Source organism: Heptranchias perlo, unplaced genomic scaffold (genome assembly GCF_035084215.1).
Source record: "Heptranchias perlo isolate sHepPer1 unplaced genomic scaffold, sHepPer1.hap1 HAP1_SCAFFOLD_143, whole genome shotgun sequence".
NCBI lineage: Eukaryota > Metazoa > Chordata > Chondrichthyes > Hexanchiformes > Hexanchidae > Heptranchias > Heptranchias perlo.
Window position 1 is genome coordinate 629,627 of NW_027138678.1, and position 25,100 is coordinate 654,726.

Genomic DNA, 25,100 nt, shown 5'->3' on the forward strand with positions numbered 1-25,100 from the left:
GAGTATAGGCCCATTGTACTAAATCTCTCCTCTTAGGACAACACTCTCATCCCAGGAATCAATCTAGTGAACCTTCGTTGCACTGCCACTCAGGCAAGTATATCCTTCCTTGGATAAGGAGACTAAAACTGTACACAGTACTCCAGGTGTAGTCTCACCAAAGCCAGACACAATTGTGGTGAGACTTCCTTACTCTTGTTGGTTATACCAGTCAGATGGAGGTCGATACAAATGTGTAATTTTAATGTATTAGTTTCCCTAAGATCATAGCTGTCCGTGAAAGGAGGAACTCCCTAAGAGCTGAGGATCCAGGAGTGAAGAGATATCACACATACTGACGATCGCTCATCACTTTGGCCACAGTAGGGAGCGGATATCGCACCACCCCCATTCTGTAGGGGGTTAAGACCATCATCTCACTGGAAGGCGAGGCAACCATTCCCACTGCGCCAACTCATAATGATAAGGTTATTTAGGTTCCTGGGTTAAATGCTCAAAACTGCTAATATATTAGCGGCATGATGAACTCACAATACAGGCCGCCGAATGCTGTCATGTGCCAGCTACATAATGACTCTAATCATAAACTAATCTAGTCAATTGATGTCAATCTAGGACATTGGTGCAAACGAGCAAATTAGAACCAGACAGCTAAGTAATGTGGAATTACCATGACATAAATATATTGCCTTTGTAACCTTCTTTACTGGATCTGGCAGTTAACTCTGTCTCGCAATAATTTGCATACATTATGTCTACTGATTAAATGCTGTTATTAAGGACACGAGGATAATGAAGATATTTTAATTCATGACTATATGGTCTGTATTCTCCTCTCAGAATGTTGTCATGAAAGGGTTCGTTCCTTCACTCAGTTCCAGCACTGCAAGGTAGTGGACAGGTAAGAAAATAATCAGAAAGGCTAATGGAATGCTGGCCTTTATTTCAAGGGGGTTGAAAAACAAAGATGATGAAGTTATGCATCAGTTTTACAGCCTTGGTTAGACCCCACCTGGAGTATTGCGTTCAGTTCTCGTCACCGCATCTCAGGAAGGATATTCCGGCCTTGTACGGGGCGCAGTGCAGATTCACCAGAATGATACCGGGGCTAAAAGGATTGCATTATGAATACAGGTTACCTGAACATGGGTTGTATTCCCTTGAGTTTAGAAGGTAAAGGGGTCGATTTAGTCAAGGTATTTAAAAGGATCATATAAATCGATAAAGTGTATACAGATAATCGATTTCCCCTGGTGGAGAGATCCGGAATAAATCGAAACAATCTTAAAATTCGAGTTAAATCGTTCAGGAGAGACATCAGGAAATACTTTTTCACAATAAGAGCAGTGGAAACCCATAAGTCGCTCCCACAGAGCATACAAACTAAGAGTAGGAGTAGGCCACTCGGCCCCTCGCGCCTGCTCTGCCATTTGATAAGAACATGGCTGATCTGATTACGACCTCAAATCTACTTTCCCGTCTAGCTACTATAACCTTTGACTCCCTTGTTAATCAGGAATCTATCGAAATCAACCTTAAAAATATTCACTGACCCTGCCTCCACCGCTCTCTGGGGAAGGGAGTTCCACAGACTCTCGACCCTCGGAGAGAGAAAAAATCTCCTCATCTCCGCTTAAATGGGACACCCCTTATTTTTAAACTGTGGCCCCTCGTTCTAATCCCTCCCACAAGGGGAAACATCCCCTCAACATCTACCCCTTCTAGTCCTCTCAGGATCTTATATATTTCAATAAGATCACCTCTCATTCTTCTAAACTCCAGTGTATACAGGCCCAACTTGTCCAACCTTTCCTCATAAGATAACCCCCTCATCCCAGGAATCAGTCGAGTGAACCTTCTCTGAACCGCCTCTAAAGCAATTATGAGGTGAAAGCTAAAGAATTCCAGTTCCCCTTTTTTTGTTACACACAATCTCTTCATCTTCCCGTTTATTGGCGAAACTTGTAACTTTGGTGATGGAGTAAAACGCCCGTTCAACCGCAAAATTTTCCTTTCAATTGACTTCAATGGATAATCTAGCTTTCCGCTTATACCACTTGCCGGACTTTTCTTTGCATTGAAGTCACAGGTAAGGATAATCGAGTGCCGAATATAATCAAAGATTACATCTTCTTTCTTTCACATGACGATCGAATTGCTTCATATTCCAAGCTTTTCCTGAAATCTTCCAGAATTTGAATTCAGAATGGAAAATTGGGCCACCCATGTTAGGGATTCAAATTAAAACGTTACACATTAGAATATCTTCTGAGTTTAGAATTTAAATCTTACATCAACAACAATAAAGAGAAAGATTTCATCTGCTTTTATTGCAAGAAGTCACAAGTTAGGATAACCTGACCAGCAATCGGTATTCAACTATCTGTATCTGACTGTGACGAATAATATTAATACAGAATTAGTATGTTTGGATTTTCAAAAGGCATTCAATAAGGTGCCACATAAAAGGTGATTACACAACGTAAGGTCTCATAGCGTTGGGGGTAATGTATTAACATGGATAGAAGATTGATTAACGGACAGGAAACAGAGTGTAAGGATAAACGGGTCATTTTCAGGTTTGCAGGCTGTAACTAGTGGGGTGCCTCAAGGATCAGTGCTTGGTCCTCAGCTATTTACAATCTATATTAATGACTTAGATGAAGGGACCGAGTGTAATGTATCCAAGTTTGCTGACTATACAAGCAGAAGCTTGATGCGTAATCTAATTGACGTGTTTAAAATGATAAAACATTCGATAGGGTAGATAAGGAGGAACTGCTCCATCTGGTGGGCAAATCCAAAACAAAGGAGCAAAATTGGAAAATTAGGGCCATTCAGGAGCGAAATCAATAACCACCTTTTAACTCAAAGGGTTCTAGAAATCTGGAACTCTCTCCTCTGATAGACTGCGGATGCTGGTCAATTGGAATTGTCAAGGATGAGATCGATATGTTTTTGTTAGGTGAGGGTATCATGGCAAATTGATCAAAGGCGGGTAAATGGAGTTGAGGTGCTGATCACCAGTGATGTAATAGAATGGCGGTATATGCAGGAGGGGCAGAATGGCCCACTCCTCATCCCATGTTTCAACCAACATCGTCAGAACAAATTATATCGGCATGGATCTCATTTGTTATTTGCGGCTGCTTTCACAACAATTAAACTTGAAAAATAATTTCATGGACTGAAAGTGTTTGCAGACGTCTTGCAGATGTGGGAAAAGCACGGTTTGTAAATCTAAATTATTTCTTCCTTAAAGCTGAGAATCTCCAACAATTGAGAATCAGAGAAATAGGCTCTAAGTTTCTTCTCCGTGTCACCCACTCTGTTTTGTCCTCTGCTCGACTCTTGTCATCTGACCCCCATCGACCTCTCCACTCAGTGTATGCAGTTTCACCTTTATCTACCTTCCTCTGTATCACTCACTCTCACCTTTATCTATCGCTCTCTGTATCACTCACTCTCACCTTTATCAATCTCCCTCTGTATCACTCACTCTCACCTTTATCAATCTCCCTCTGTATCTCTCACTCTCACCTTTATCCATCTCCCTCTGTGTCACTCACTCTCACCTTTATCTATCGCTCTCTATATCACTCACTCTCACCTTTATCAATCTCCCTCTGTATCACTCACTCTCAACTTTATCAATCTCCCTCTGTATCACTCACTCTCACCTTTATCAATCTCCCTCTGTATCACTCACTCTCACCTTTATCAATCTCCCTCTGTATCACTCACTCTCACCTTTATCTATCGCCCTCTGTGTCACTCACAATTTTATCCAGCTCCCTCTATTTGTGTCATCTCTGTACTCAGGCTCACCTTCATCAATTTCCCTATGCATCACTCAGTGTACTCCCTCTCGCCTTTATGTTGGTGTCTCTCTGTATCACTGTACTCAGTCTCACATTTATCTAGCGTCCTCTATATCCTGGTCTCACTGTTATCCACCTCCAGCTGTTAGAAAGGCGGCAGCCAAATTGCGCCCAGCATACAGCAATGTGACAATAGTCAGATCATCTGTGTTTTCATGATGTTGGTTAAGGGATAAATATGGGCCAGGATATCGGGGAGAACTCCCCTGCTCTTTTACCAAATAATGGCATTGCATCTTTCACGTCCACCTAAGAGGGCAGACGGGGCCTCGGTATGAAGTCTCATCTGAAGGACGGCACCTCCGACAGTGCAGCACTCCCTCAGTACCGCACTGGGGGCGACAGCCTGCGTTAGTTGATCAAGTTTCTGGAGTGGGACTTTGAACCCACGACCTTCATGACTCAGAGACGAGCGAGTTATCAACCGAGGCACAGCTGACACTAATTGATCGCCCCAGAAAGTAGACTGTGCTGTGGTCCGAATACTTAAAACTTTGCAGACGACACAAAGCTGGGGTGGAATGTGAGCTGTGAGGAGGATGCAAAGAGGCTCAACTGTGATTTACACAAGTTGGGTGAGTGGGCAAGAAGATGGCAGATGCAGTATAACGTGGATAAATGTGAGGTTGTCCACGTTGGTTGAAAAAAACAGAAAGGCAGATTATTATCTGAATGGTGATAGATTGGGAAAAGGGGAGGTGCAACGAGACCTGGGTGTCCTTGTACACCAGTCGCTGAAAGCGAGCATTCAGATGAGGCAAGCAGTTAGGAAGGCGAATGGTATGTTGGCCTTCATTACAAGAGGATTTGAGTACAGGAGCAGGGATGTCTTACTGCAGTTGTACAGGGCTTTGGTGAGACCACATCTGGAGTATTATGTGCAGTTTTGGTCTCCTTATCTGTGGAAGGATGTCCTTGCCATGGAGGGAATGCAACGAAGGTTTACCAGACTGTTTCCTGGGATGGCAGGACTGACGTTTGAGGAGAGATTGGGTCGACTAGGCCTATATTCACTAGAGTTTAGAAGAATGAGAGGTGATCTTATCAAAACATATAAAATTCTAACAGGACTAGACAGACTAGATGCAGGGAGGATGTTCCCGATGGCTGGGGAGTCCAGAACCAGGAGTCACAGTCTCAGGATACGGGGTCTGCCATTTAGAACCGAGATGAGGAGCAATTTTTTCACTCAGAGGGTGGTGAACCAATGGCATTCTCTACCACAGAAGGCAGTGGAGGCCAAGTCATTAGATGTATTCAAGAAGGAGATAGATATATTTCTTAATGCTAAAGGGATCAAGGGATATGGGGAAAAAGCGGGAACAGGGTACTGAGTTAGACGATCAGCTATGATCATTTTGAATGGCGGAGCAGGCCCGAAGGGCCGAATGGCCTACTCTTGCTCCTATTTTCTATGTTTCTATGTTCTCGTTCCCTCCGATACTGTAGCACGTTAGTTAGTTCATACAAATGTATTTTTTCCTAAGTGTATTAATGTGATACCTACACATTCAAACTTCCCCTTAAAGATTTTTTTAATCAAATGGTTCTGATTCACAGCAGCCACATATGAAAAAATACGCACAAAGCATGTTATGAAAAAAGCAGATTGATAGAAAATATTTTGCTTAATGGAACTGCGATAAGCCTGGAATGTTATATCCTTTGGGGAAAAAAATAATAATTCGTGGAGCAAAACAAAAGGCCAGAACTTTACCGCCAGGGCATTGAGCATGTTCTGGGCCAACATAGAAATGTTAATCGGTCGGGAAGATTCCCAAGCCTGTAATAGAGCCCGTCCCATTCTCTGACCTTTGTAATGAGCGGTTTTGTAAGGGCGGTGCGATCGTTTCCGTCAGAATTTCATTTCCGGAATGGACCCAATTAATGTTTGACCTGAAGGCGATAATGACGAAAATCGCGACTCCACTCCCACCTTTCGGCCCAAGGACCCAGTTGTCTCCTCGGGCCTTGGTAAACAACATATATCAACCATACACTGCTGAGAATTGTTATTTCTTTTTAACGTCGGCATACAAGCTGGTGTCCGGAGTGGTGGTCAGAGCAGCTTCGTTCCGAATCAGAGCTCCCATATTCAAAGTAGCATAGGTGAGCTCTTGGTGGTCGTTCGCTGGTACTTCAGCTCTCTGTGATAAATAACGGAAATAAATGGCAAAAGCACATTATATACGTGTAATTTGTCTCGTCCTCTCTGTCCCTTTATCTCGATCTCTCTTTCTCCTCCCAGAGTAGAGCGGGAGGCAATAAAACGGTAGCGGCAGAGAGCAAGAGATTAGAGCGAAATCGAGACAATAACTTTGACTAGATGAATTAATTAGTTAATAAAACTAAGAATAGCGAGAGGTTAACAACTCTATGAAGTATATAAATAAATTGTGGTTCGACAAGTGATGGCAGGGCACGTGGTGTGTCGTAACTGCGGCCCGTGGGAGTTAGTGGAGAGCAGCTTGATCCCTGGTTGAAATAAAAACTCCACGGGAAAAGTGATCCATCCGCGGCTAACTGAAGAAGTTAACGATAGTATTAGATGAAAAGAAGAGGCCTATAATGTTGCCAAGAAGTGTAATAAGCCTGAGGATTGGGAGGGTTTTAGAAACCAAGAAAGGACGACCAAAAGCTTGATAAAAAGTGAGAAAGCAGAATATGAAAGTAAACTACCAGAAATATAAAAACAGATTGTAAGAGCTTCTACAAGTATGTAAAAAAGAAGAGATTAGAGAAAATAAACGTTGGTCCGTTAGAGGCTGAGACAGGAGAAATTATAATGGGGAATCAGGAAATGGCAGATGCGTTAAACACATATTTTGTATCTTTCTTCACAGTAGAAGACACAAAAAGCCTACCAAAAATAATAGAGATCCAAGGGATAAATGAGAGTGAGGAACTTAAAACAATTAATATCACGACAGAAAAAGTACTGGACAAACTAATGGGACAAAAGGCAAACAAATCCCCTGGACCTCATGGCCTACATCCTAGGGTACTAACATTGGTGGCTGGAGATAGTGGATGCATTGGTTATGATCTTCCAAAATTCTCTAGAATATGGAACAGTCCCAGTGGATTGGAAGGTAGCAAATGTGACCCCGCTATTCAAGAAGGGAGGGAGAGAAAAAACAGGGAACTACAGGCCAGTTAGCCTGACATCGGTCATCAGGAAAATGCCGGAATCCATTATTAAGGAAGTGGTAACAGGGCACTTGGAAAATCATACGATGATTGGGCAGAGTCAACATTGTTTTATGAAAGGGAAATCGTGTTTGACAAATTTATTAGAATTTTTGAGGATGTAACGAGCAGAGTAGATCAAGGGGAACCAGTGGATGTTGTATATTTGAATTTTCAAAAGGCATTCGATAAGGTGCCACATAAAAGGTTGTTGCACATGTTAAGGACTCATGGGGTTGGGTGCAATATATTAGCATGGATAGAGGATTGGTTAACGGACAGAAAACAGAGAGTAGGGATAAACGGGTCATTCTCAGTTTGGCAGGTTGTAACTAGTGGGGTACCGCAAGGATCAGTGCTTGGGCCTCAGCTATTTACAATCTATATTAATGATTTCGATGAAGGGACCGAGTGGAATGCATCCAGGTTTGCTGATGATGCAAAGTTAGGTGGCAAAGCAAGTTGTGAGGAGGACACAATGAGCTTGCAAAGGGATATAGACAGATTAAGTGTGTGGAAAAGACGGTGGCAAATGGAGTATAATGTGAGGAAATGTGAAGTTATTCACTTTGGTAGGAAGAATTCGAAAAACAGGATATTTTTTGAATCGAGAGAAACTATTAAATGTTGGTGTTCAGAGAGACTTGTGTGTCCTCGAGCAAGAAACACAAAACGTTAGTATGCAGGTACAGCAAGCAATTAGAACAGTAAATGGCATGTTGGCCTTTATTGCAATGGGGTTGGTGTACAAGAGTAAGGAAGCCTTGCTACAATTGTACAGGGCTTTGGTGAGACCTCACCTGGAGTACTGCGTAGAGTTTTGGTCTCCTTATCTAAGGATGGATATACTTGCCTTAGAGGCGGTGCAACGAAGGTTCACTAGATTGATTCCTGGGATGAGAGGGTTGTCCTATGAGGAGAGATTGAGTAGAATGGGCCTATACTCTCTGCAGTTTAGAAGGATGAGAGGTGATCTCATTGAAACATATAAGGTTATGAGGGGGCTTGACAGAGTAAATGCTGAGAGGCTGTTTCCCCCTGGCTGGAGAGTCTAGAACTAGGGGCCATAGTCGCAGGATACGGGGTTGGCTATTCAAGACTGAGATGAGGAGGAATTTCTTCACGCAGAGGCTTGTGAGTCTTTAGAATTCTCTACCCCAGAGGGCTGTGGATGCTGAGTCATTGAATATACTTAAGGCTGAGATAGATAGATTTTTGGACTCTAGGGGAATCAAAGGATATGGGGATCAGTGGAGTTGAGGTCAAAGTTCAGCCACGATCTCATTGAATGTCAGAGCAGGCTCGAGGGGCTGTATGTCCTACTCCTGCTCCTATTTCTTATGTTCTCCTCAGTCTCTCTCCTTCCCATCTCTCTCTCTCTGACTCTCTATCCCTCCGTGTCTATCTGTCTCTCTATTTCGCAATACCTCTCTCCCGCTCTCACTCTGTCTCCCTCTGTGTCTGTCTCACTCTGTCTCCTCTGTCTGTCTGTCTCTCTCCATTTCTCTCTCCCCCTCTGTTTCACTGTCTTCTGTCTCACTAGCTGAATCTCTCACTTTCTCTGTCTCTCTCTGCCTTTGACTATGTCCCTCTTTCTCTCAAAATCTCTATTTCTCTGTTGGAGCACTACGAAAGGTCGAAGGCCTCCCTTCGCTCGGGGCGGAGCTACAGGCCGGAGCGAACCTGGGAGAGAGCGCTGGACTGGGACCACGACTGAAGGCCCAAGGAGTGACATCACAGGACAGCAGGTAGGTGATTGGCTGGCGAGTACGACAGTTTTTTTCTGAGTTAGGGAATTGGGTAAAATTGAAGCGTAAAACTAAAAACTTAAATGACTTAATTAGAGTAACAAAACCAAAAATAACCGTGTTTATGGCTTAATTTGTTTATTGCTTGGATTAAGAGAGTGCAGGCAGAGAGGGACTGGGTGACCGCCAGACAGACAAGGAGGACCAGGCAGGTAGTGCAGGAGTCCCCTGAGGGCATCTCACTCTCCAACCAGTATTCAGTTCTGGGTAATGGTGGGGGAGAGGGTTCCTCTGTGGAGTGCAGCTGGAGCCAATCCAGAGCACCATGGATGGCTCAGCTGTACAGGGGCGGGAGGGGAGGAGAAAGGTCGGGAGAGACTATAGTTAAGGGAGCGGACAGGCGTTTCTGCGGCCGAAAACTTGGTTCCAGAATTGCATGTTGCCTCCCTGGCGCCAGGGTCATGGATGTCACTGAGCGGCTGCTGGACATTCTGAAGGGGGAGGGTGAACAGCCAGAGGTCGTGGTACATATCGGTACCAACGACATAGGTAAAAATAGGGATGAGGTCCTGCAAGCAGAATATAAGGAGTTAAGAAATAAGTTAAAAAGCAGGGCCTCAAGGGTAGTAATCTCAGGATTACTCCCAGTGCCACGAGCTAGTGAGTACAGGAATAGGAGAACAGACCAGATGAATGCGTGGCTGGAGGGTTGGTGCAGGAGGGAGGGATTTAGATTCCTGAGAAATTGGGACCGATTTTGGGGAAGGTGGGACCTGTACAAGCCAGACGGGTTGCACCTCAACAGATCCAGGACTAATATCCTCGCAGGGGGGTTTGCTACTGCTGTTGGGGAGGGTTTAAACTAGAGTGGCAGGGGGATGGGAACCTGAGCGGGGAGTCAGAAGGGAGTAAAGTTGAGAGCAGCAAGAGAGGGGAGGACCCAGGGGAAATTTACAATACAAATAGAACAACTAGTTATTCAAAAACAAGTGAAAGGGAAAAGCGTAGAGCAGCAGAAAGAAAGTGTACTTTAGGCACTACAGATGAAGTGAAAACTAGAAGGCGTAAGGTGATTAACCCAGCATCAAAGCTGAAGGACAGGCTAGGGTGTGTGGCCCAACTAAGAGTTCTATGTACAAATGCACGGAGTATAAGGAATACATTAAATGAACTACAGGCACAAAGTCAAATTAGAGTGTATGACATGATAGCTATTACTGAGACATGGCTGCAGATGGTCAGGATTGGGAACTAAATATACCAGGTTATAAGGTCTACAGGAGAGACAGGGAAAATGGAAGAGGGAGAGGAGTAGCCTTAGTGATTAGAGATGAAATCACTTCAATGATAAAGGAGGATATAACGAGAGGTAAGCAGCCAACAGAGACCTTATGGGTTGAATTGAGAAATATGAAAGGATCTAAGACTATAGTGGGACTTGTGTATAGGAGCCCTGGCAGCAGATCTGAAGTGCTAGATTCTATAAGTGCAGAGATTAGACAAGCGTGTAACAAAGGCATAGTGTTCTCAAAGGGGGACTTTAACCTTCACATAGATTGGGAAAAGCAGACTAGCCAATGCCAGGAAGATAGTGAATTTCTTGAGTGTGTCCGGTATAGTTTTCTACAGCAGTATGTCCTAGAGGCAAAAAAGGGGCAAGCCATACTAGTTTTAGTAATGAGTAATAGAGTCATAGAGTCATAGAGTTATACAGCACGGATAGAGGCCCTTCGGCCCATCGTGTCCGCGCCGGCCATCAGCCCTGTCTACTCTAATCCCATATTCCAGCATTTGGTCCGTAGCCTTGTATGCTATGGCATTTCAAGTGCTCATCCAAATGCTTCTTGAATGTTGTGAGGGTTCCTGCCTCCACAACCCTTTCAGGCAGTGAGTTCCAGACTCCAACCACCCTCTGGGTGAAAAAGTTCTTTCTCAAATCCCCTCTAAACCTCCCGCCTTTTACCTTGAATCTATGTCCCCTTGTTATAGTACCCTCAACGAAGGGAAAAAGCTCCTTAGTATCCATCCTATCTGTGCCCCTCATAATTTTGTACACCTCAATCATGTCCCCCCTCAGCCTCCTCTGCTCCAAGGAAAACAAACCCAATCTTCCCAGTCTCTCTTCATAGCTGAAGCGCTCCAGCCCTGGTAACATCCTGGTGAATCTCCTCTGCACCCTCTCCAAAGCGATCACATCCTTCCTGTAGTGTGGCGACCAGAACTGCACACAGTACTCCAGCTGTGGCCTAACCAGTGTTTTATACAGCTCCATCATAACCTCCTTGCTCTTATATTCTATGCCTCGGCTAATAAAGGCAAGTATCCCATATGCCTTCTTTACCACCTTATCTACCTGTTCCGCCGCCTTCAGGGATCTGTGAACTTGCACACCAAGATCCCTCTGACCTTCTGTCTTGCCTAGGGTCCTTCCATTCATTGTGTATTCCCTTGCCTTGTTAGTCCCTCCAAAGTGCATCACCTCGCACTTTTCCGGGTTAAATTCCATTTGCCACTGTTCCGCCCATCTGACCAACCCATCTATATCGTCCTGCAGACTGAGGCTATCCTCCTCGCTATTTACAACCCTACCAATGAACCAGATTTAGTTAACAGTTTAACTTTGCGTGAACATCTATCCAATAGTGATCATAACATGATCGAGCTCAATGTAATGTTTGAAAGGGAAAAAAGTGAATCAGCTGCTAAGATTCTAGACTAGGGTAAGGCCGACTTCAATGGGATGAGACAGAGACTGTCCACAGTAAACTGGGCAAATCTGTTAATGGGTAAAACGACTGATGATCAGTGGGAAATGTTTAAAGAAACATTTAACGTGATACAGAACCGGTTTATACCCCTGAGGGGCAAGAACTCGACTTGCCAAAAAAAAACAGCCATGGACAACTAAAGAGGTAAGTGACAGAATAAGACATAAGGAATGGATTTACAAAAAGGCAAAAAATGGCACAGATCCTGGTGAATGGGAAAGATACAAAGATCAACAAAGGGTCACAAAACAGATAGTAAGAGCTACAAAAAGAGAGTTTGAAAAGAAACTTGCAAGGGATATCAAAACCAATACGAAGAACTTTTATAGTCATATTAGCAAAAAGAGGGTTGTCAGGAGCAGTGTTGGCCCCTTAAAAACTGAAAGTGGGGATATTGCCATTGACAATGGGGAAATGGCGGACATGTTGAATAATTACTTTGTGTCAGAATTTACAGTCGAAAAAGAGGATAGCATGCTGGAAATCCCAAGAAAACTAATATTGAATCGGGGACATGGACTCAATAAAATTAAAATAAGTAAAGCAAAATAATGAAGAAAATAATAGCACTAAAGAGTGACAAATTCCCAGGACCAGATGGTTTCCATCCCAGGGATTTAAAGGAAGTAAGTGAGCACATTGCAGATGCCCTAACTATTATCTTCCAATGTTCTCTAGATTCACGAAACGTCCCTCTAGATTGGAAAATTGCGCATGTCACTCCACTTTTTAAGAAAGGAGAGGGAGGGAAACCGGGGAATTATAGACCAGTTGGCGTAACATCTGTTCTGGGGAAAATGTTGGAGTCTATAATTCAGGATAGGGTGACTGAACACCTCTAAAATTTTCAGTTAATCAGAAAGAGCCAGCATGGATTTGTGAAAGGTAGGTTGTGCCTGACAAACCTGATTGAATTTTTTGAAGAGGTGACTAAAGTAGTGGACAGGGGAATGTCAAAGGATGTTATTTGTATGGACTTCCAGAAGGCATTTGATAAGGTCCCACATAAGAGACTGTTAGCTAAGATAGAAGCCCATGGATTCGAAGGAAAAGTACGGACTTGGGTAGGAAGTTGGCTGATCGAAAGGTGACAGAGTAGGGATAATGGGTAGGTACATTGGCAGGATGTGACTAGTGGAGTCCCGCAGGGATCTGTCTTGGGGCCTCAATTATTCACAATATTTATTAACGACTTAGATGAAGGCATAGAAAGTCTCATATCAAAGTTTGCCGATGACACAAAGATTGGTGGCATTGTAATCAGTGTAGATGAAAACATAAAATTACAAAGGGATATTGATAGATTAGGCGAATGGGCAAAACCGTGGCAACTGGAATTCAATGTAGACAAATGTGAGGTCATCCAGTTTGCACCAAAAAAGGATAGAACAGGGTACTTTCTAAATGGTTAAATTTAACAACAGTGGATGTCCAAAGGGACTTAAGTGTTCAAGTACATAGATCATTGAAATGTCATGAACAGATGCAGAAAATAATCAATAAGGCTAATGGAATGTTGGCCTTTATATCTAGAGGACTAGAGTGCAATGGGGCAGAAGTTATGCTGCAGCTATACAAAACCCTGGTTAGACCGCACCTGGAGTTCTGTGATCAGTTTTGGGCACCGCACCTTTGGAAGGACATATTGGCCTTGGAGGGAGTTTACTGGAATGCGACCCGGACTTCAAAGGTTAAGTTACGAGGAGAGATTGCACAAATTGGGGTTCTATTCTCTCGAGTTGAAAAGGTTAAGAGGTGATCTGATCGAAGTTTATAAGATATTAAGCGGAACAGATAGGATGGATAGAGAGAAACTATTTCCGCTGGTTGGGGATTCTAGGAGTAGGGGGCACAGGCTAAAAATTAGAGCCAGACCTTTCAGGAGTGAAATTAGAAATCATTTCTACACACAAAGGGTGGTAGAAGTTTGGAACTCTCTTCCGCAAATGGCAAGTGATGCTTGCTGAATTGCTAAATTTAAATCTGAGATAGATAGCTTTCTGGCAACCAAAGGTATTAAGGGATATGGGCCAAAGACAGGTATATGGAGTTAGATCACAGATCCGCCACGATCTTATCAATTGGCGGAGCGGGCTCGAGGGGCTGAATGGCCTACTCCTGTTCCTATGTTTCTAGGTTCTTCCCCCTCTCTCTCTCTCATTACATTTTAGTTTCCCTACAGGAATCAGCTGATCGGAATTTGCAAAGCCATAAGATTAATGACGAGAATTTGCTTACCTGATTGTCAGGATGGGAAGAAAAATTCAGTTGGCTATCTGAAAAAAAGGAACGCTTATTTGTTTCAATTTCTGTCTGTTTTTGCAGCAAGTCAATGAGCTAAACTGTCAACTTGCCGATGGGACGTAAAACTGGCGTTGAGGATTGGCCAAACATTTTTGAAACCGCAAAATTTTAAATACCATTGAAATCAATTGACGGGCGACTGACCCAAAAAGTTGGGTTGACGTCCGTGCAGCAAGCTCAAAATCTTTCCCAATATGTCAAAAAACACTAACGGCTATTTTATTTTTTCTCAATGAGAACATAAGAAATAGGAGCAGGGGTAGGCCATTCGGCCCCTCGAGCCTGCTCCGCCATTCAATAAGATCATGGCTGTTCTTCGACCTCAACTCCACTTTCCCGCCCAATCCCCATATCCCTTGATTCCCTGAGAGTCCAAAAATCCATCTATCCCAGCCTTGAATATACTCAACGACTGAGCATACACAGCCCTCTGGGGTAAAGAATTACAATGACTCTCAAACCTCTGAGCGAAGAAATTCCTCCTCATCTCAGCCTGAAATGGCCGACTCCTTATGCTGAGACTGTGCCCCCTAGTTCTGGACTCTCCAGCCAGGGGGAAACAGCCTCTCAGCATCTACTCTGTCAAGCCCCCCTCAGAATCGTATATGGTTCAACGAGATCCACTCTTATTATTCCAAACTACAGAGAGTATCGGCCCATTCTACTCAACCTCTCCTCATAGGACAACCCTCTCATCCCAGGAATCAATCTAGTGAACCTTCGTTGCACCGCCTCTAAGGCAAGTATATCCCTCCTTAGATAAGGAGACCAAAACTGTACACAGTACTCCAGGTGAGGTCTCACCAAAGCCCTGTACAATTGTAGCAAGACTTCCTTACTCTTGTACTCCAGCCCCCAAGCAATAAAGGCCAACATGCCATCTGCCTTCCTAATTGCTTGCTGTACCTGCATGCTATTCTTTGTGTTTTTTGTACGAGGACACCCAAGTCTCTCTGCACACCAACATTTAATAGTTTCTCACTATTTAAATACATTCTGTTTTTCTATTCTTCCTACCAAAGTGAATTACCTCACATTTCCCCACATTGTACTCCATCTGCCACCTTCTTGCCCACTCACTTAACCTGTCTATATCCTTTTCCAGCCTCTTTGTCTCCTCCTCACAGCTAACTTTCCCACCTAGCTTTGTATCGTCAGCAAACTTGGATACATGACACTCGGTCTCTTCATCTAAGTCATTAATATAGATTGTAAATAGCTGAGGCCCAAGCACTGATCCTTGCGGCACCCCACTAGTTACAGCCTGCCAACCTGAGAATGAAAAGTTTAAAGCTACTCTCTGTTTTCTGTCCGTTAACCAATCCTCTATCTGTATATTACCCCCAATCCCATGAGCCCTTATCTTGCATAACAACCTTTTACGTGGCACCTCAACGAATGCCCTTTGAAAATCCAAATATACAACATCCACTGGGTCCCCTTTATCTACCCTGCTAGTTACATCCTCAAAAAACTCTAATAAATTTGTCAAACACGATTTCCCTTTCACAAAACCGTGTTGATTCTGACGAATCATATTATGATTTTCTAAGTGCCCTGTTACCAATTCCTTAATAATGGATTCCAGCATTTTCCGGATGACTGAAGTCAGGCTAACTGGCCTGTCGTTCCCCGTTTTCTCTCTCCCTCCTTTCTTGAATAGCGGGGTTACATTTGCTACCTTCCAATCCGCTGGGACCGTTCTAGAATCTAGGGAATTTCGGGAGGTCACTATCTCTGCAGCCACCTCTTTTAGAACCGCCGGATGTAGGTCATCAGGTCCAGGGCATTTATCGGCCTTTCATCCCATTAGTTTCTCAAGTACTTTTTCTCTACTGATAATAATGACTTTAAGTTGCTCAATCTCATTAGCCCCTTGGTTCCCCACTATTTCTGATGTCTTTTTAGTGCCTTCTACTGTGAAGACACAAGATATTTGTTTAACGCATCTGCCATTTTCTGATTCCCCATTATAATTTCTCCTGTCTCAGCCTAGGCGATGATTGTTACCGGGGCAGCAAAGAGGAAAATGTCCCCCCACATCATTATTAATTACTTAACATGTTTGTGGTCGTGGGTGGAGAAGCAAAACAGGCAATGATACATAAACTTGCTGCTGCTACTCCAGCGAGCGACAGGCCCCTCAACAGCAGGACTGTGACCGTTACTTAACAGGATGTGAGGAGGACATTTTCAGGAAGTATCTGGGTTCAGCAGATTATTGACCAATAAAAGCAGCGTTTCGGTCCTCAATGCTAGACCGCATTCAGAAAACAGTTGAATGTAATCTTAAACAAAACTGTAACAAATGGGATGATAAATGAACAGTTATGTTCACAAATCATCGGCCTAGAGACAACTGCAAGCTGCAATTTTCAGTTGGAAACCGGTGACTGAAACGGAGGTCGTCAGTGAAATAATAATGATTACTGAAAGTAAATCTGCAAGTGTTCAGCTCTGAAGTGGAGAATTAACCCTCGATTGAGAACTTGACTTCTCAGGAAGTGTCAATCCCCAAGGGGATACTGGTGTTCCATCCTGATAGGAACCAGCCTTCTTAAAGGGACAGTGGGTTCCAGTGAACTGGCTCCAAACCACACGTTTGTTAAAAAGGAAAGTTTCCTTCTCCTCGTTTCCAAAAAAAATTCTCCCCCTCTCCTTTCCCCGGATTGATTGATTCTTCTGCCAATCGCTATCCAGGACCGCATCGTCGCTCTCCACGTGTGAACCCAATCAGTAAACATAGTATTACATAGAATTACATAGAATTGACAGCCCAGGAACAGGCAATTCAGCCCAACTGGTTTATGCCTGTGTTCATGCCTCCTCCCTCTCTACTTCATCTCACCCTATCAGCATATCACATCGGTCGCTTGTTCAGTTCCAATGCCTTCAATAATGCTGAATATCATTTAAAAGATTTAAATTATGTATTAGTTCTCCCGATGAAATAATAATTAAAGTACGATTATAAGAAATGATTATTGAAACCATCAAAATGACTGTTGAGATACGGTTTGCAAAGAGAAATATTATATTTTTCATCGCGGTCATTAAAGCAAGTCACTGCCAGTAATATTTCACTTACATGTGTTATCACCGGTTTCCTGAATTGTGACTCCAGCCGAAAGGGCTTCATTTCTGTAAAATAAAACAGACTTGACATATTATCCCGAATGTATCCCCAATTTAATTTTTCATTATCATGCGCACGGACCTAAAAAAAGATTAAACGAAGCTAACTTGAGTTGATTAATGTTTTGTTTTATATTTTGCATCAAACTATTAATATCAAAATAAAGCATCTCTCATAATATTATTACCTTTCAGTATTTTGTTTTCTTGTTTTCCCTGCAATTAACAAATGGGAAAAAGTATAAAACACTGTGAAAAGTTTTCCAAACAATCAAAATTCCTACTGTTAAGTGGCTTTTATGAATAAAGTAGATTCAAAAGTTTTACGTATTTTGTCCCTAAAATTCAGAGAATCGTGACTACTAAACCCACAATGGGGTAATGAAATATAGATTGAGAGGAAAGTGGCCATGACAACAGAATAACAGCATAGAAACAGGGCAATCGGTCCAGGTGGTTCTATTGACATTTCTACCATTCTAATTATCACTTTCCACCCTGACTGCATTGTTCACTTCTCAGTTTCAGCCGTGAGTCAGTTATTTACAATCTATATTAATGACTTAGATGAAGGGACCGAGTGTAATGTATCCAAGTTTGATGACGATACAAAGCTAGGTGGGAAAGTAATCTCTGAGCAGGACACAAAGAGTCTGCAAAGGGATATTAACAGGTTAAGTGAATGGGCAAGAAGGTGGCAGATGGAATATAATGTGGGGAAATGTGAGGTTATTCACTTTGCTGGAAAAATAGAAAAACAGAATACTTTTTTTAAATGGTGAGCAACTATTAAATGTTGGTGTTCAAAGGAATTTGGGTGTCCTTGTACACGAAACGTAGAAAGTTAACATGCAGTTACAGCAAGCAATTAATAAGGCAAATGGCATGTTGGCCTTTATTGCAAGGGGGTTCGAGTACAAGAACAAGGCGGTCTTTCTGCAATTGTACAGGACTTTGTGGTACCACACCTGGAGTATTGTGTACAGTTTTGGTCTCCTTATCTAAGGAAGGATATACTTTCCTTAGAGGGGGTGCAATGAAGTTTCACGAGATCAATTCCTGGGATGAGAGGGTTGACCTATGAGGAGAGATTTCAGTAGAATGGGCCTATACTCTCTGGAATTTAGAAGAATGAGAGGTGATCTCATTGAAACATGTAAGATTCTGAATGGACTTAACAAGGTAGATGCTGAGAGGTTGTTTCCTCTGGTTGGCGATTCTAGAACTAGGGGGCACAGGTTAAGGGGTCAGCCATTTAGGACTGAGATGAGGAGGAATTTCTTCACTCAGAGGGTGGTAAATCTGTGGAATTCTCTGCCCAGAGGGCTGTGGATGCTTAGTCGTGGAGTATATTCAATGCTGAGATGGATAGATTTTTAGAATCTAGGGGAATCAAGCGATATGGGGATCAGGCGGGAGAGTGGAGCTCAAAACCTTTCCCAGTATGTCAAAAAACGCTAACAACTATTTGATGTTTTCTCTTTAAGAACATAAGAAATAGGATCAGGAGTAGGCCATTCGGCCCCTCGAGCCTGCTCTGAAATTCAATCAGATCACGGCCAACCTTCGACCTCAACTCCATTTTCCCGCCCGATCCCCATATCCCTTGATTCCCCAAGAGTCCAACAATCTATCCATCTCTTTGATCTTATTGAATGGCGGAGCAGCCTCGAGGGGCCGTGTGGCCTAGTCTTGCTCCTATTTATTATGTTCTTATGTAATATGGATTGGTGCATATAAACCGCCTGTGTAGCATTAAAACCAAAGTCTCATTCCGACCCCAAATCCTTTTAGCAGAACTGCAATCTAGTGTCATCTCAAATAATAACATTCTGCTGAGATCAGTTCAGACAATGTAGCCTTTCAATTAAGACTGCCAGAGCTCTTCAGCCTTTGTTTGAACGTCACCGGTCCCTATCTAAATTCTGGTTAGGGTTTGCTGTTTTCAAGGGTCCTCCAGCTTTGACACCATGTTCGATCCTATGCAATTCCATATATTTTCTTACAATCACTTACTTGTCTTAGAGATCAAGAAGCACGCCAGCACCACGAACAGTAAAACGATTATCCCAGCTGTACATCCAAGGCCGACCTTTAGCAAGAAACGCTTGCCCGCACCTATAAAGTGATGGGTAAACAGAACAATGGCGTCAGATGCTCGTTTCTGCTGATTTGCTGCTCAGGAGATGAAACTGGGTGTTGCATCAGTCGCACGTCATACGCCCCGCCCTCAATTCAAAATTGAACATCAAAGAATGGCAGAAGGTGGCCATTCGGCCCATCGGGCGTATCTTACAATTGTCGGCAAATCCAATTCCGCAAGTCCAATTTCACCCGCTAAGCATTCTGGACGGAGCGCAGAAAATAGAATCTGGCGAGAATTTCGCCACAGAATTTCGATCCGGGGGGTGCACTTACAAGGAAGGGTTCAGAAGGTTATTGAAAAGAATATGGGGTCCTGAGGTTTATTAATAGAGGCATGGAGTACAAAAGCAAGGGAGTGATGCTAAATCTTAATAAAACACTGGTTAGGCCTCAGCTGGAGTATTGTGTCCAATTCTGGGCACCACACTTTAGGAAGGATGTGAAGGCCTTAGAGAGGTGTAGAGGTGATTTATGAGAATGGTGGCAGGAATGAGGGACTCCAGTTAGGTGGAGAGATTGGAGAATCTGCGATTGTTGCTCTTAGAACAAAGAAGTTTCAGGGGAGATTTAACCTCCTCTGCTCTAAGCAGAACAATCCCAGTTTCTCCAGTCTTGAAAACCCTATAACCACTACATTGCTACACATCACTGTGTCCCCCAATGCATTCCATCGCTCCATGGCGCCGTTCTGCGGACTGCAGTCCTCCGAGATGTCGTCACCCTCGAAGGAATGCATATCTTCCTCTCAACCACTGTCCTTCTCCTCAGTAAAGAACAATGATTGAATCCCTCCGCCATGTTTTGATCACTCTCCTTGAAAGGACAATGGAAAGCTGTTTGGATGGAGATGGCGTCACGGGATATGTGACAACCTCCGACGTCCGTCAGATCGTGCAGTAAATGGAGGTGCGCCAGTGTAAATACACACACCTTTTGACACATTGTCAATCTTGGGCATCGCTCGCTTGGTGGAGATAAAAGGATGAGTTTTAGTCCACTCTATGAGGCAGCATTGAAAGCCTGCAGACTGACATTCCCTGGTATGTCTCCTATCTTCAGACAGTGAGAGACCATTGCCCAGTACTCAGAGGGAATGGAAGATGAAATCTGGTTTTACCTGGCTGTCCAACGTGTAGAAAGAAAGAGAGTGAAATAACCCTTCCAACGGGATTTTTGTGCCATTATTTAGGGGAAACAGGCTGAGGGTTCAGCTTCTGAAATCCGAGCAGCTCCAATGGAAACGTTAAGACATTAAATCAAAAACTGATCCCCAGTTAACCGTTACAGGGAAATGTTTACATATCGGTTGAACTGTAAATTAATTCCATGACCTTTATTAACATTATATGAGGGAATGAGTCACACATTGAGACACAAGAACATAAAGCCTCGTTTCTATATTTGTTTGTCCTTACCTTTCACAGTAATCGTTACATCTTTACTGGGTGGCGAAATCAACCATCGTCCTGTAACTTGTGTCTCATATTCACAATGATATTTTCCAGAAGAGCCTTTTCTTTCGGTGTTGATGGTAAAGGTCACACTCCGCTGAGCACCAGTTACATTCTGGGACTGTGCAGTTGTTCGTTCGAGATCCTTGTATAAATAAAATGTCCCCCCTGTGGAGCGAATGTCACCTTGGCAGGTAATTTCAAGCATTTCTCCGTTTGAAACAGCACCGGAGTCTGGGTCCATGAAGATAGACGGAACTGAGAGTTCATCTGTAACATAATCATGAAAAAATTATTGAGACATCTCATCAAAAAACAAAACAATCTATCGCCTTGTTTCTAAAGAAAACATCGAATTTTGTTAATCTTCACAAAATAACCGCTGATGGAAAACAAGGTAAATCTGAATGGGCCTGGTCTTTCTGTTCAGTGGGGTAGTTCGTTCAGCCTGTGTGCATTTTTGATTCAAGATTGAGCATTGGGTCAGAGCTTACTGCAATTCTGCATTTAGTCCACACAAAACTAATCATTCTTTGGCTCAACATTTTAACTGCCCCTCCCATTCTCACTCGAGTCCTTCTCAATTCGGTTCCTGCCATCAATTCACGTTTCAGACTCTATTTTGTCCCTGAAAGGTACAGTGCGGCCCACTCTCTGTATTCAGAGCATTGAGTTCAGCATTCCCACACCCAATAGGTCACCACAGATTTCGTAACGATTCCGCCCGGTTGCAACCCACAGATTTTCCCTTCTCTACATTGTTAAATATAAAAAGCCTTCAAAAGACCCACAGGTTCAACAGCGCCCGCGGTATCCTCTAGAGGGCGTGGTTTCGTTCATCCGGCTCTCAAAATACCAATGATGTCAGCTCTCAGGTGAAGACAAAATTAATTGGAAAACCGATATGTGGCCATTTGAGGAGCACACAGTGAAATTCTCATCCTAACTCCCTAATCCAATCAGAATTGTTCCAGGAGAACATGGTTCCCGGAAATGTAATTTTTGACCTTTGTCATTGAGTTCCAATTTCCATAAAATCACAGGACTCTGCAGAACAGGAAATGAGAGATTTAGTGATATCCATATCAACTCCTGTTCCCACTTCACAAAAATATTTAACAATGCGTGATTACAATTACCTTCAAATACACGAAGGAATTCGTGATATTGCTGTACACGACAAGTAAATGAAAAGTGGGAAGTGACCTCTTCCCTGATTACAACGGCAATTTCAAATCCATGTAAAGCGGTTTGGTTTGCAAATTAACATCCATGGGCCGATATAAATACAGTCTAAGTGTCCCACGGGTCAGCCTGATCGGTTGATTGCTAAGCAAGCATCCCAAATCATGTAATCCCATTGGTGGAACGAGTTTTGATAACATACCTCGAGTAACTATCTGAACAGGTTCGCTCCGTTCTGAATATCTCCAGTTTCCATTATCCGAGAGTGTACATTCACATGTGTAATTCCCGTCATAGCGCTGATCAACTACGCTGATGCCAACAGTGGTCTCACACTGTCCTTCAGGAGATTCCAGGTCCGCGATATGAACCTGATTCCTGTAATAACGGTTCATTGTGATGGGACACTGACAGCCACAAGTCAAGTTTATTGTCTCTCCGTTCAGAAACACTCCGTACGGTGGATTCAGAGCCAAGGTTGGTTTCGGTAAATCATCTGTGTGATACACAATTAGAATAATTTATACACGGATTCCTTTTAAAGAATCTTCATTCACACCATTGTAATAAACCAACTTCACTGTATGCTTGACCAGAAAACGCCCCCGGACTGCAATGACAAAATTGTCAGAAGTGAGCGCGCTCTCTGCTTTCAAATATTTCTACATATTTGACACGAATGTGCAATTTTGATTCACTGTTACGGATATAATAGAAAAGTGCAGGAATAATGATGGAAGTCCCTGTTTTTGGACAGCAAAGGACAATGTTATTAAATACAATTTTTATGAATACGGAAAAGCCGTGACAGTCGCACGAAAATAGATGAATATTAGTTGGGAACATTAGAAATTTAAGAAACAGATTTGTAAAGATGCATATTAATTTCTGTAATAGATTAATGCGCTCTAGAGCTCCACAGCGTTCCCAATTACCGGATACTCAAGTATGACAAAAATAGCACACTCGGGTTTAGATCAATTAATTGGTTATTGATTTTAAGGTCACATACTCACATATTATGTTCTGTCCAATCAGCGCATGGAGATGAACTAAAGGAAAAACAAATGGAGAAAGTGATAAATTTTGCATATTAACAAATGAGTGACCTCCAGCCAAATTCACCAATTCTCAGAGGCCGGATTTTTCCACTTCCGAAATTGCCATCAGATTTTCTTTCTCAAATGTTTTGTGTATCTTTGTAATTCAGCATAAGTAAAGTGCAAAATGCAAATTGATTAACAGTTCGGAAGCAATGTCAAGCCCAACGACATGACTATGTACGCGTGCAAATCGTATCATCCGGAAACAAAGTTTATAATTAAAAATGTCACTTCCTGTTAGGATGTCTTCAACGACCTACATTTTCGACGAGGCTTGTGAGAAAACGGATTGGTGCAAACATCAATATAAGCACAGAGGTACATAGATAGAGAGAGAAAAAAGTAAAGAAAGAAAGAATGGAAGAAAGAAAGGAAGAAAGTAAGAAGGAAAGAAAGAACAGATGAAATAAATGAATAAATAAAGAATGTGAGAGATGGAAAGTCAGTTCAGATAAAAGCAAAATAGGGCACATGCTGGAAATCTGAAATAAAAGCAGAAAATGCTGGAAAAACGCAGCAGGTGAGGCAGCCACTGTGGAGAGAGAAACAGAATGAACGTTTCAGGTCGATGATTTATGATCTTATGTTCATATCGACCTGAAACATTAACTCTGTTCCTCCCTCTGTAGATTGAGCCCAATCTTCTGATTGTTTAGATGGATATACAGATAGATAGATAGATAGATAGATAGATAGATAGATAGATAGATAGATAGATAGACAGACAGACAGACATGTCTTTGAATTATTTTGTCAGCAGCTGTACATTCCGTGTCCTGTTCACTTTCTTCCACTTTTCAATTTGTTCCATAAGAGCGGTCAAATCACCATAGACACCCGTGTGTTTTTTATATTTAAGATACCAGAACACACCATTCAGTTCGTATCCTGTAAAGTGTTATTCCAGGTCCATAGTTTCAATAACTTGGTCGAATATGTTCATTTTATTCAAAGAAATAACTCCGACCAACGCCCTGTGCATTTAGTTCCTCAATTCAGACTATTTCCTGAACTTTCTGTTGAGCTAAAGACCTTCGCCTCGCTGGGAGTTAAAGTTACCGGACCCGAGCCACATACTCACCGATCCCAAGAACAACTGAGAAAGTAAACATGTTCCAATGAGATTCCCGCACGCTGTCCGGATCCTGGAGAGAGCGAGTTATTCTTTTGTCTTGGTGATTGATTTGGAGATAACGGATATGACGCGGCTGTTGCTGCAGCAACTTAGATGCCAACACAGATATCAAGTTAATTGACGTAATTAATTAATGCATGGTGTTAAAATTTGACGAGATGTTACCAAGGGACAAAAAACAATCCTCACTTGTCAGCACATAAATTTACTAAATCTGCTCTCTGAACATGAATTTGATATGTTACCCCAGTGTGTATGTGTGCACGAGTCATACATTAAAGAGTGTCTTTGTGCTGCTTGCATTTAATCAATAACAAATATCTTCCCGTCGCCTCCCTCAAATTCATTCCATGTTAAGCATGATGTTTCAATGAGGAAGCAGATAAAACACTAATTTTAAAATACAAACCACTGTTACAGGCACGGATAGACAGGCCCAGAGAGTTTGTTCCCAAATCTAGCTTCTGCTAATCGTATCCCTGACCCACATCCTGTTCTAATAACATATTCGAACCATGGAACCATAGAAAAGATACGGCAAAGAAGGGGGCCATTCGGCCCATCGCGTCCGCTCTGGCTCGAAGAACAACCAGGTGCCCATTCTAATCCCACACTCCAACACCCGGTCCGTCGCCCTGCAGCTTACAGAACTGTGGGTGCAGGTCCAGGTAGCTTTTAAAAGAGTTGAGGGTCCCTGCCTCTACCACCAATTCGGGCAGCGAATTCCATACACCCACCACCTTCTGGGTAAACAAGTTTTTCCTCATGCCCCCTCTAATCCTTCGACCAATCAGTTTAAATCCATGTCCTCTAGTTCTCGAACTCTCCGCTAGGGGAAACAGGTACTTCCTGTCTACTCCATCTGGGCCCCTCAGAATTTTGTACACCTCAATCAAGTCTCCCCTCATCCTCCTCTGCTCCAAGGAAAACTACCCCAGCCTATCCAATCTCTCCTTGCAGCTGCAATTTTCACGCCCTGGCAACATTCTTGTAAATCATCTCTGCACTCTCTCCAGAGCAATTTCGTCCTTGCTGTAATGTGGTGACCAGAACTGC

General features: G+C 42.9%; 1 protein-coding gene across 3 annotated transcripts; it reads right to left on the reverse strand.

Annotated features, from left to right (window-relative positions):
• Positions 1 to 2,795: 2,795 nt before the first annotated feature.
• On the reverse strand, positions 2,796 to 24,092 carry LOC137308893 (uncharacterized). 3 transcript variants are annotated; one of them, XM_067977327.1, is made up of 9 exons: positions 23,991 to 24,092; positions 22,823 to 22,858; positions 22,009 to 22,302; positions 20,586 to 20,891; positions 19,042 to 19,143; positions 17,214 to 17,241; positions 16,979 to 17,031; positions 13,825 to 13,862; positions 2,796 to 6,028 (listed from the first exon to the last, which is right to left on the reverse strand). In XM_067977327.1, exons 1-9 carry the CDS (start codon positions 24,019 to 24,021, stop codon positions 5,894 to 5,896), a joined length of 1,023 nt encoding a protein of 340 aa, XP_067833428.1. In that variant the 5' UTR covers positions 24,022 to 24,092; the 3' UTR covers positions 2,796 to 5,893. The 3 variants fall into 3 exon arrangements, with proteins under 3 accessions (XP_067833428.1, XP_067833429.1, XP_067833431.1); XM_067977328.1 differs by lacking the exon at positions 23,991 to 24,092 and having other exon boundaries at positions 22,819 to 22,858; XM_067977330.1 differs by lacking the exon at positions 13,825 to 13,862 and having other exon boundaries at positions 5,945 to 6,028.
• Positions 24,093 to 25,100: the final 1,008 nt, after the last annotated feature.

What these genes read in the sequence shown, in the direction of transcription:
- LOC137308893 (XM_067977327.1), bottom strand. Translation starts at nt 24,021, where the DNA reads ATGTTTACTTTCTCAGTTGTTCTTGGGATCG. An exon ending in TGTAACGATTACTGTGAAAG is followed by an intron (nt 19,144 to 20,585) that starts GTAAGGACAAAC and finishes ATCACTTTATAG; the next exon opens with GTGCGGGCAAGCGTTTCTTG. An exon ending in CTTCCCATCCTGACAATCAG is followed by an intron (nt 6,029 to 13,824) that starts GTAAGCAAATTC and finishes TATTTATCACAG; the next exon opens with AGAGCTGAAGTACCAGCGAA.